At 44.7% G+C, this 12,960-nt stretch overlaps 1 protein-coding gene across 3 annotated transcripts in view; it reads left to right on the forward strand.

Moving 5' to 3' along the window:
* pof1b (POF1B actin binding protein) overlaps positions 1 to 12,960 on the forward strand; it is a 28,456-nt gene that overhangs the window by 4,385 nt on the left and 11,111 nt on the right. For all 3 annotated transcript variants that reach the window (XM_076751297.1, XM_076751298.1, XM_076751295.1), the window contains exons 2-3: positions 188 to 265; positions 10,935 to 11,191. In XM_076751297.1, coding sequence (XP_076607412.1) covers positions 188 to 265; positions 10,935 to 11,191 — 335 coding nt within the window. The remainder of the gene's footprint in view (positions 1 to 187; positions 266 to 10,934; positions 11,192 to 12,960) is intronic.

Raw genomic sequence — 12,960 nt, forward strand, 5'->3', positions numbered from 1 at the left:
ATGTTGACTGTGTGAGTCAGAAGCAAACATGTTTATTGATTTGCTTTGGCGTCAACATGGTTTTAAAACATTTTCCAGAACAGTTAGATGATAAAGACGATGCCATGCATTGTGTTTGTAGAGGTTTGTCATTTTCTCGTCACATCTGACAGTTTCTTCTTTTTCTTCCCCTCATTTGTTATTTCAGAGCATCAGCAGACAGTCCTCATCAGTGTTCAGCCAGTCGTCCAGCCCCATCAAGAGCCCTGAGCCGAGTGCTGAGGAGGCGAGCACACACACACACACACACACACACACACACACACACGCACACACACGCACACACACACACGCACACACACGCACACACACGCACACACACACACACTCAAACACTGTACACACAAAACTACAAATTAGCCTCAGCATGACAGCCTGCTTAGTGAAACTTCCAGTAAAACCAAAGTCTGGCAGTAACACAGGTATGTCCTTCACGCCGTGTAAACCGACGGCAGCAGAACCTTGTTAAGTCTTGCCTTCGTTTGGTTTAGCTCAGTTTCTCTCGTCCACTTCACTTTGTGGTTTTTTTGTGCACATAAAGTCGAGGATAAGCATAAAACAAGCACATGAAGTGGAAACCCCCCGACACACACTTGAGGTCAATGGCCTTGGCAAACACAACACACTCCCAAGCTGATCAGCCTGGAATGTGTTGTGGCAGGTTGTGTGTGAAGCCGCTCACTGAAGCGTCTTCAGATGATAAGAGTGCAAACGCACTGCCGTGCTGCGACTGTGGAAGAGCGGAAGAGCCTTTGATAGACGTCTAAATGCTGAGCCATGAACCCAGCAGACGCTACCTAACCCTCACTTTAAGCACATTTAACAGAAGATGCCAAACTTCCTTCTGAATATTGAAGATTTCCTAAAACACAAGCAGCTGAAGAGACAAAAATGACCTTGAGGTGACTCTGAATCTGAGCTGCGATGCCGACTTTTGACACCTGATGCTACTGACACATTTTGGGTGGTACCAAAAGGTATTTAGAGTGAGTACCCAGCCCAGGTTACACACCCAGTGACCACTTCAGAGGGCACACCTGTATAATCTATAGCAAAGCAACACAACAGCTCAGCCAGAAATTCTACCTTCACGAAGTCTCTCACCAGTTTCTGGTGATTTGTGTATCTGAATTAGGCTTATTGCTCAGGTCACAGTCGAAGGTGTTGTTGTGTTGGACTGCATCATGTTTTGTGATGGGGCCAGAATATTAGAAACACCTGTGAATACAAAGCAGTTCATTATGACCTTAATGCTAAAATCCTATAAATGAATGAATGAATGAATGAATGAAAGTGTACCTAATAAAGTGGACACTGAGTACAGCCTTGACAAAATGTACGTTTTTCAGCCAAATGCAGCCCAGCTTCAAGTCTAAATGACCTGCAGGTGTTTACTGAAGTAGTTGCTGAGTGTTCGAGTACACAATCTCTGTCTAAAGTCTCCATTCTGGTCAAATCAAAGCCTGCCGTGTGGTTTGTGCCAACCCTCCAAATGATTCACGGGTTCAGGAGTCAGAAGCAGAGGGTGTGTGGAGTCCATCTGTTGGCTCTGTGCAGACACACCCGTCAGACTGAAGCCTCCACATGGGAACGTGTCGGTGTGGAAGAACAGTAGTGCTTTTTTATAAAGAAAAAAAACCTCTGTCTTCATGAGCAGCTACGCCCTGCCTCCACATTCACACTGTTACAACAGCTCTGTGCTCATAATGACAGGAACTTCAACTGTCGCAGCCCATTCAGGGTGGGTGTTAAATTTGGGTGTGTCCGGCCACTTCCCAGAGGCCTCTGCTGTGGGTGGGTGCATTCCTGTGATTTGAACCTGCAGCGTCATGTGTATGACTGTTGTCAAAACAGGCAGGTTCTCTTGATTTACGGCGCTGTCGATTGGCGTTTTGGTGTTTGTCTTGGAATGGTCTGACAGAATCATTTTGCATTTACATGCAGCTGTAAATACGTCTTTGTTCACTGGAGCCTTTGAGAAACCAGCTTCTGTCTCAGTATAGAAAGTAATTTCTCCATTCACTCTGTCTTTGCTTTAGCTTTTCATCTAATTTAGCGCATAAAATGTTAGATAAATAGTGAAAAATGTCCCTCACAGTCACCCGGAGAGACATCTTCATATCGCTTCAGGTGCCAGACAAACGGTCCAGATCCCAAAATATGAAATTCTGCGAGTATAATGCAGAAAAGCAGCAAACTGTGGCATTTGAGATGCTGGAACAGGCTGATGTAACATTTTGGTGGCCTGTCCTTTTGTCACTTTCACTGTTTGATTAGTGTCTGTCTGGTCCGCTTTGTTCAGTCTTTTTACAACAAAGCACAATAAAACATTAGGATAAGATATTAGAACATGTTTTCAACTCTCAGTGCAAAAGTCAGTAATAAAACAGATAAGATAGTAATCAAACGGCTGCTGTATCTGAATTCAGTCTGTTTATTTCATATGGAGAAATGAACATCTTCAGAAGCTGTTGTCTCTGCCTGCACCAGACTCTTCTGTGAGTGTGAGCCACAGGATTTCTTTCTTCTTCTTCTTCTTCGTCCTGTGAGAATCAAACCTTAAAAAGCTTTTTGTGATCACGCGTTGAGCTTTTTCGTCTCTTCTGCAGAGCGCGAGCTGGACGTCCTGCCGCCTCTGAGCTGTTTTCACTGCAGCTCACTCAGCACGTCTTCAGTCTTGAGTCAGCTGCAGCTTCAGAAACTGATCTGAGCCGTCAGGCTTCAGTAATCCGTTATTCCACCTCACTGTGATGATTTTATTGTTCGGTGAAGCTATGACCACACCGCTCTGTTTTCCTTAGGAAGATTGTTTTATGTGACGTATTTTCTGTCTTTCAACACTTCGGTTTCTTGAAGAACATTTCAACGTTTCTCGTCTCATGATAATTATACCTCAATTAAAGTCTGACACACATTATGGATGTAAACGGACACACCCCTGACTGACGCGGGGTGTGCACTGATTCAGCCTTATTCACATGTATTCATAGTCACGGTGTTGTACGAGGTCGGGAGGTTACACAGCGTACAAAGCAGTAAAAAGGTTTCAGAATATGGAGCGTAATTATAAATCATCATGTGTCATCATGTATTTTGGAAAATCTAAGTGCTTTTTATGTGTAGATACACATCAGGAGAAAGAATTCATGTCATGTAACACACCCTGTGGCAGCCACAGGCAGGTTGGAGGGCTGCCTGATGACTGTGTCAAGGGCGAAGGTAAAGAAGTAGCATATGCTTAACTGCATATTGTTGTTACTTCAAACGCAGATCAGGTAAATGGAAGGTGTCTTCACACCTGCGAGACGAACAGTGTGATGTCAGGACTGACTTCGTTTGATCTTTCTTAAGGATGCACAGGTGCCTGTTCAGAGCAGACCGAGTGCTTGGCCTCCGGTGTTCCAGCTTCAATGCTGCGACTCGAGGTGATGTTGTCCAAGCGGGCGCACAGCGTCCAGAGAACGCGGGCTGTCACCAGGATGCACCATGCATCTCTTCCAGGTGTGGCCATCAAAGCAAAGCACAGCCGACCCGCTGGCGTGGTTACAGCTCCATCAACACATGATCTGAGATGTCAATCACCAACAACCAACAAAAATAGTGTTCAGCTTAATGGCATCCATGAGATAATCATCTGGCTGCTGTCATTAGATCACAAGTTCAGTCTTGTGGTATCACAACATTGTGGCAAGAAGCTGTGCACATTTTGTTATGGTTGCAGTTAAGTCCCTCTTCATGCTCTTTTGACTGCATTGACAAAACCAACAGGACCGATCACAGCCTGAGTGGAAGGTGTGGTGAAATAACAAAACCAAAAGCCAGATTTGATCAACCTCCAGGGCTGAAACATGAAGCCAAAAGCTGCAGTTCTCTGCGTGGCCACCTGAGGCCAGCTCCAAAACTGAGCCAGCCCCCATAGACCTCCATTTTAAAAATACTGTTTTGGTCTGTAACTCGCTCATTTAAGTTATATTAAGATTCAAAGTTAAACATAATTATGAGCATGGCCACTTTGAGTGACAGCTAGCTGATAGATTTCAGCAACCAGGCTTCATTTGACCCGCCTCAGCTCCACCCACGCCCCACCTCTTTGCCCATTTTTGGAGTTTTAGTGGAGTCAGGCGCTGAGTCGGGCAGCCTCTCCACTGATTGGACGACACGGTCCTTATAGTCAAATCTGCAGCTCTGCCTGCGGTTGCAGGTCTGAACAGGCCACAGCTATATATGTTGGATGTGAATCGCCCGGGGTTTCACAGCACGAGACGAACATCCTGAAGAAGAAGTGAGGCTCTGCTTTCGCTTTGCTCCTCTCTCTGGCCGCCATGAAAACATTCAGCACCAACAGCAAACAACACACTGGTTTCATCAGTCGGTTTTGGATTTACACAATGCAGCCACAAAGCTTTTGTCTGCTTTTCTTGGTTTGGGCTGAGCTCTCGGAGGTCCAGTGAGGCGAAACGTCAACGCTGCAGTAAACAGTGATGTTTTTGACAGCGTGGTGTTCCTGTTTCGACACGACAACGCCTCCATGCACAGAGTCTGACAGGGAAATAACGTCCTTCACTGCATTAAATCTGACAGCTTCAGATTAAGATTTTTGCACAAAAGCACATGAATAGTTTATGAAATATGTTGTAAATCATCTTTATGATAAACGACCCAACAGTATAGCTGAAACGATTGGTCAATTAATCATTTAGTTGATTGGAAGAAACTTAATCAGCAACTGTTTCAATTGTTTTCATTTTTCATGCTTTTTTCCAAATTTTAATAATTTAAATGTATTTTTAACCAAACATTAATAATCAGCAGATTAATGAAGAGAATCCTCCACAAAATAACGTTAAAATCCTGCTTTTACATGAACTACATGAATGCACGAGTCCCAAAAATCTAATGAGATCAGATAGAAGAGGACAGCAGTCACAGGGGACTTAAGGACTTTTTCTTGTCAGAGAGTATTTTCACAGTGTACTCTTAGTACTTTTACATTAGTTTTACTTTTCCATTGTTACATTTTAGGTATCGATTGTCCTTTTATCCACCAGCAGGAACAAACCTCTAAATCTTTAACAGCATGTAAACAATCAGCTTCGTGAGGTCAAAGGTCAGAGCCGTAGTTTTCGAACAGAAAAGCTCTGATGACAGAGCATCTCGAGGAGCTGAGTGAAAGGTGCGTAATGCTTCTTAAACCGGTGGAAGTTCAAGTGTGACTGAGCAGGACGGCCGCTGACAGACGTGTTTGCTGCCCGTCATCCTTGAGTCACCTGAGACTTTCCCTTCACCTGCTGCTCTAACAGAATGACTGTGCAGCGTTTGAACCCAGACTAAACTCAGGGATTAGGGGAGTATGACGAAGCGTGTCTGACAGACTGGATGGACTTCAGCGCTCTTGCTTTCAGAGTAGTTTTTGGTCTCTGCTCAGCCGCGTCTTAAGAGGCTTTTCTCACCACTGTAGGGTATGTGAAGCATTCAGGCTTAATTATAGGACAGTGAAGGAGGGCGTCATGTTGTGGTTAGAGAAGAACGCGAAACAGTGCGTCTTGTTTTTAATGTTTACTATGAGCAAATCTCTTCAGTATCTTTGTGTAGGAACGTAGTTGTGTAGCTTTAATTCAATGGACAGAAGTAAAACTTTGTTTCTTTCTCGCAGTAGGAGTGTCGATGTGTCTGCTTTGGGTGGATTTGCAGCTTTTAGGATTCACTTTCATTGCCATTGTGCAAGAGAAAGCTTTGCACCAACAGTCGTTTAAAACCCCTTTTTACGGCGTCAGCAGCATTCACTGTTTTGTTCCTGCTGTTCAGGTTTGCAGCCGTGTTCTTGTCACGGTCAGCTTTCACCTCCTCAGTGCTTATTTGTGGCCCTCAGACGTGTTCACAGGCAGGTAGATGACTTCGAAGATAGCGTGTTTGATGCAAAGTTGCTCATTTACTGTCTCCTCCCACGCTGTTGACTGAGCTGACTGACTTGTTTTCATTCAGATTCATAAAGTCATCTGAACATCTGGACTCCATCTGCTCTGCTGCTGCTGGTAAATATTCACATTTCTGAGGCTGGTGGTGCAATCGCTTTGTATCTGCACATGGTGGAGTCGAGTTGGTTCCTCGGTGAACTGAGCGACTTCTCCACCTCGTCATCATATCTCTCAGTTTACACAGTCGCTGCGATGTCAGTTCAGAGGAGCAGCGAAATCTGCTGATTTACAGCTGATGAAATAAACGTGCCATTATTCCACATGTGACACAGAAGGAGAAAGACTTTCTGGCTCATAAGCTGGAGAAAACCCTGAAACTGCTGGTGCAAAACATGAACGTCACTGTAAACTGATGTTAATGGAAAGAGAACTGCGTCATTATGTTATACTTGAAGGAATAGTTTGACTTTTAGGGAAAGAAACCTGAGAAGCCTGACAGTCATGTCTGTACGGTAAATATGAAGCTGGAGCTGGAAGCCAGTTAGCTTAGCTTAGCATAAAGACTGGAAGCGGGGGGAACAGTTAGCCTGGCTCCACTTGAAGGTTAAGAAATCTGCCTTCCAACATCTCTAAAGCTCAGTGAACATATTGCATCTGGCTGCTTTAATCAGTACAAACACTGAAATGGAAAGCGAGTTAGTTGTCAGTCTGATGAAACACACGAGGTCCCACAGAGCAGCTCGGTCCAGCTTTGTTCAGCTGTTTATCGTGTTTTGATAAAGTGATTCAGGAACATGTTGGTGTTTGAATGAGTTCCATTATCGGCTGCAGTGACTCTTTCATACCCAGAACTTGGTGAGCCTCAACATTTTTACATATTCTGAATTAATCTAAGATCATATACAGCAGAGAGCAAGAAGATGACGACATACAGGAAGAGATAAGATAAGATAAGACTTTATTGATCCCACACTGGGGAGATTCAGTCGTCACAGCCAGCAAATATTACAAAGAGCAAACACAGTGACATGAAAGGGTCAAGAACGCTGCACTTCAGTGATACTGTGTCTGTGTATATGCACAATATATGTAGTTTATAAAAATACTGTTTCCAGATGGATAATAAATAGTGTTATTGCAGAGCTGAGAGAAATATACGCCTGAGGTCTCCTGCAGAGCTGTGCCTCTTATTTGTACACCTGTGCTGTGTTTTCACATCGCACATGTTCTTCATCCTGTGAGCGAAGCACGTTCCTCACTCAGTGTTTCACACAGTCCGTCCTCATGATTTAAAACGATATACGTCCTGTTCATTTAAAAACAGATGCATACATTTTTAGGTAATTTCCAGGTTTTTAAAATGTTTTTATTGTAAATTTCTTGACGCTTGCAACACTTGAAAAATGAGTCTGTATCTTTACAGCAGACGGAATTTGGCTGCAAGAAGAATCAAGTAAAATGAAACTTAACTTTGGGAAAAAATAAACAAAAAATCTTGAGATACGTGAGATTCAGGTGGAAATGTTCTTCCTGCGCTGACAGACTGAATCACACACAAACGACTTCGGTGTGTGCACACACAGACACACACACACACACAGACACACACAGACACACACAAAGAGCCAGTGTTGTAAAGTGACTCTTCTCTCTCCAATAACAACCTCTAGTGTTACTCCGTCACACAGAGTCCTGAGAGCCTGGCTCACACACTGACCTACATCACTGCGCACACACACACACATGCTGGGGAGGTGGGACGATGATGTATTGAGTTTGAATATTGGGTTACTGCTCCCTTCAGGGCCTGTGGAGCTGAAGCTCAGTCAGCTTGTGGTGCTGAAGTGTGTGAAACAGGAAGGAGCTGCTCGTTGAGCTCGTGGGACGACATCAGATTCACCTTAAAGAACTCCCGAGGTTCCACCACATTTACAGGAGGTTTGCCCTCCAGGCAGGGAGAAGAAAAATAAACCTGGTCTTATCTCTCCTGTGGGAGAAAAGCTGACGGGATAACCCGAGAAGCTGCAGCTAATTATTGTTTTCATTGTGATGTTATCTATTGATTACTTTGTGATTCGTCAGCACTTTTTTAGGCTTTAAGATAAAAGCAAATGAAGACCAACAGTCAGAGACTTTTGTCTGACAAACTTCCAAAAGTTTCAGCAACATCTCACACTCTTTCATTGTACCTGTTTTATGATTCAGAGGCTTATTTGTAGAAAACAAGACTTTTTTCACGTGTTTTAAGAAAAATAAGGTCTTTTCTGACTCGGACAGAATTTACTCGATAAGATGGAAACACTTTGACCGATGGCTGCTCTGTTCTCTGTGCTCTCACACTTTTCTAGGTCAGTCTGCCTTACATACACACACACACACACACACACACACACACACACACACACACGCTGCAGCCCTACTGACCTATCATCATACAGCTCTTGTTATCTTCCCACTCATTCTGCACAGCGGCATGAGCTCAGGTCTGCACTGGATCCCTGGAATTTAGCGACTGCAGGTTAGCTGCGTATTAAACTGTGTGAGGCGTTTGTGTGACCCCTGAAAACTCAAACCACAACCAGCAACAACAGCCCTAAGAGGGCAGTTTGAGCCTCACAGCTGCACAGCGTCTGTGTCCTTCATGCTCTTAAAGCAGAATCATTTCTGTCCGTTTGTCCGTCCATTTAATTCTTTCATCCAACGCTTTAGTGAAGAACAAGACTGCTGTAACTGGCCCGACTGCCATGAATCAAGTCTCAGTTGTCAGACTCCCAGAGGGTGAATCCTGATTATTTTGGTGACTTTTTAAGCGTTCATATCCAAACTGAACTTAAGTCTGTGACAGGACATCTTTAAATATAAAAGCTGCATTTCCGTGACTTTTGTTGTGTGTATTCATGATCCTCAGAGGATGACCCTCACAGGTAACATCAAGATGTCAGATCACCATGAAAGGTTTCAAAGCACCTTCCTGCTCCTCAGAGGAAGAACTCTTTCATTTTGGACTCGCCGTGAGAGGACCTCCCTCTGTGAACCTCATCCACTGTAGGGCTGCAAATCTTCAAAATGAGGCACCGACTTGTATTTCTGATCATTCCAGTACTGCTCAGGATGAATGTCGTTAGCATAAGCAGCTTCTCATCAGCAGCACTGATGCCTCCTGGTATGTGTGGCGATAACGAGCCGGTTGTCCTCGAACCTGCTCTGCATGCAGACTAGTTCAGGTTTGCTCGTCTGTCGTCTCTACTCTCCCTTTCTCTGCAGGAATGACAGGCATGTTATCGTGGCAGCCACAGCCCTGCAGCTCTGACACACCCACCTCCAAGTGATCACATTCATACGCTTCTTCTCCTGAATGTTGCACTCCTGTGTTGTTTGTGTCTCTTGTGTAACGGCCAAAATGCCCTGAAAATGCTGCCCTTTGGTCCTGGCGTGACTTCTGAGCTCTTCAAGATCATAAACTAAACTGCAGGTTTCGTATCGTCTTTACTGCTGCCAGACAGGGTTTGACTTTACAACCTCAGTCCGTCAGGTACCAGAGTGATGCGTCATTTCACTTGCTTTGGTGCCAAACCCTGATTCAACCACAGTGAGGCTTAAATCAGTTGATCAAGATGACTCCACATGTGCGAATTGCTGCATAGAAAACATACATAAAGACATGAAACACTTTTTATTGAATTTGGGTGAATACACGACTGTGTTCAGGTCAGTTTGACCTGCTGTGTTTCAGGTTCTGGAAGAGTGAACGCAGGATTTTAAACAGCAAGAGACCAATTTTTCCTTCAGGTTGCAAAGTCTAAAAAACCTTGTTAGCAGGTCTCCGCCTTGAACAACAGGCTCTCTGCAGGAATCACATTCCTGACAGCCTCAGTTTCTGTCGGTTCCTGCAAAGTTAAAAGAACTGAGCTTGTTGGAGTTCAGTGAAATCAAACCCGTGATCTTTCAGGCCTCCTCACAGCCTGTGTTGTTCTTCCCGTCTGTGGCGTTTCCTTGATGTTTTTGTTTCAATGAAAACAATACTAAAAGCTGCAGTGTTTCCTGGTCATGATGGCATTATTTTGTGGTGGTTCTGCTGCGTGGGCAGTGGCTACAGGAGGCACAAAGGGCCTCGTGCAGACCTGCTCTGAGCCTGCACATGAAGCTCATAATGTTCAGCTTTTGTTGACAGTGTCACAGAAGAGTTGACTCAACCATCAGGTTATAGTTACCGGCTGCACCCAGTGATTATTTTCATTAATGGTTAATGAAATTGCTTGTCATTTAGGCGATAAAGTGGAAAATTCCCATTTCCCAGTTTCCCTCATCAGAACAAATCTCCAAATTCTGATGATATTCAATTAACAATGATTCTGAAACGGAGAAAAGCAGCAAATCCACACATTTGAGAGGCTGGAACCACAAAATTGTTCCCCAGTTTTTGTTTGTTAAATTCAATATTTATCATAAAGTGCCTGTTTTACATCGCAGGACCTAAAAATAGAAGAAAACAGGTAGAAACAAGACCAGACAAACACTCTAAACAGGGTTGGTGTGGACCACCCGTCGTGTGTCAGCACACTGTGTGACAGCCAAGTGTTTGCACAGAGCGAAAGCACTTTCTGTGTGAGGAGCCACACGGCAGGCAGCTCAACTCGGCCCAGCGTCAGATAACAGGTTAAGCAACAACTGTTTGACTCGACTCTGTAGCTGCATGTCAGATAACAGGAGGCGACGGGCGTGTTTGGCTTACGTCATGTAGCCGCAGCGCGCACTGTGCAGGATGGTAGGTGGAGATCCTGGGACCTCAGATTTCATCACCGAGCCTGTTAGAGGTGATTGAGCACCAGATGATCAATGTGCACGATGTGGCCAAAAGTATGTGGACGCTCCCATTCACAGCTGCCGTCCCAGTAATATAAGCAAAACACTCCTTCAGACACAACACATCGACCTGCAAACACACAGCGGTTAAAATCTGTCTCTGCCTTGTTCCTCCAGGAGGAAGAGGAGGAGGAGGAGGAAGAGGAGGAGGCGGTGGAGGTGGAAGAGGTGGAGATTGTCAACGTCATACAGACCAAGCCGCCGCCCGTCGTCGAGAAGATCTCCAGGACGGAGGTGAGGACCGAGCTGAAGGAAGTGCCCCAGCCGACCAAGATGGACACGCGTTACTTCGGCGAGCTGCTGGCCGACGTCTACAGGAAGAACTGTGACATCCACTCGTGCATCTCCGAGCACGTGTCCAAGATCCGTGGAAAGTAAGTGCATTAGTTCATTCAAGTCCACTGCAATGCAGTGCAAAGTGATTAAAGACAGACGAAGAAGTTCATACTTTTATAGACATCCTGCAGGGTCCTGAACTTTAGGATGCACGTTAATTAACAGGATTTGAATGAAAGGACAGAGCACGATGAGAAAAAGGAAATAACACAAACAAAATGCACAAAATGAGAAGAACCTTTTTGATCTTGTGCTTCTAGTCTTTGGTTTGAGAAAAAAAAACATTAGAAACACTCCGTCTACAGCAGCATGATTCAGATGCACTAAACTGTAGACGTCATAAAACTGAATCAGCACCTCTCTGATTATTGGATTATTGGATTTAGACTTCATTAGTTTTAAATATGTGTACCTAATAAACTGGCAGCTGAGTGTATCTGCTGAGTCAGACTTTAAACGCTGTTAAACTGGCTCTCAAACGTGAGGCTCTAATCCTCCTGCATCTCTGCTGCGGGACTTTCTTAGCGGAGGAAACTCGTAACGCAGACTTTAATGTGATGATGTCATTCACAGTCTGGCTTTATTATCCTGCCAATGGCTTAGCAGATTCCTAGACAACCGTCGTGGGTTGCTGTCATGGAGCTAGACGCTGGGTTTGGCAGCTTGGATCAGCCCCGTGATTAGCATGCTCAAACAGGTGACGGGCGAGTTTCGGTCGGTTTGTATCCGTCGTAATGCCTTCAGTTTGTTTCCTCCTCCTGCTGCAGACGTGACAGGTGCACAGAGGTCCACAGGTGGATCACGCTCTGGAAATTAATGTTTGCCTACACAACATTGCATAAAGAGAAAAAGTCTCATAAAAAAACCTGAAAAACTGACTTCAGTTCAGTTCAAGCTGTCAGATCTGAAAAGGCAGATTTTTTACGGAGAAGTTCTACGTTCAGTTTCTGTTGTTACTCTGACGCATTACGTCACCTGAAAGTCCTGCATGAGGCAGGTAGCTACAGGAAATGTGGGTGGGAAAAGGGAGGATGACATGAAGACGAGGGAGAGACGCAGCTCCGCGCTGCAGGCTGTCAGTCAGGCTTTTGTCCATCAAGTTACCTCCCAGGTGATTCATGTGGCGTCATTTCAAAGTGTGTGTGTGTGGTTAGAGCTCAGGCTACTTTGGTGGACACGTTTCTGATCCAAGACCAACAGCTGATTTTTGGGATTAGTGGTTAAGGTCAGGGTTGACTCCAGGCAATGGATGAAAGTCTGTGAACTTTCCCAAACATGACCTACGTCAGGCTGTGCCTGCTGTTTGTGTATGTGTGAGAGTGAGAGAGATTAACCATAAGATCTTAATCGTCCTCCAACTTTTCACCTCTCTGTCAACCACCTCTGACGTGAGGCTCCAAATCCCTCCACGCCGACACCTGTGCGAGCACGAGCATGTGTGGCCGTCGTGTTGACTTACAGCTGTTGACGGATAAGTTTGGTGATATGCCTTTTTTTTTTCCTATTGTCATCAAATCCCTTGAAAACAAAGTGAATATTAACGATTAACGAGCACCGACTGTGAATCCTGACGTTATCCATCCGCTCCATAGAGCTCTGCCGTAGTTTACTTTGACTCAGTCCCAAAACACACACTCCTTTCACCACAAACACTCACTAGAGCTCTAAGTGTGTATTAATCTGCAGATGAAAATAGTCCCAAACAAAGCGCCATTTCCTCCAGTTTGGCTAAAAACAGCAGAGTCCAGCTGTTTTAGAGCATCACTTTTCACTGCCGTTTTATGAACTGAAACTACATATCTGTGAG

The sequence above is a fragment of the Chaetodon auriga genome, chromosome 15 (assembly GCF_051107435.1).
Source record: "Chaetodon auriga isolate fChaAug3 chromosome 15, fChaAug3.hap1, whole genome shotgun sequence".
NCBI classification, from domain to species: domain Eukaryota; kingdom Metazoa; phylum Chordata; class Actinopteri; order Chaetodontiformes; family Chaetodontidae; genus Chaetodon; species Chaetodon auriga.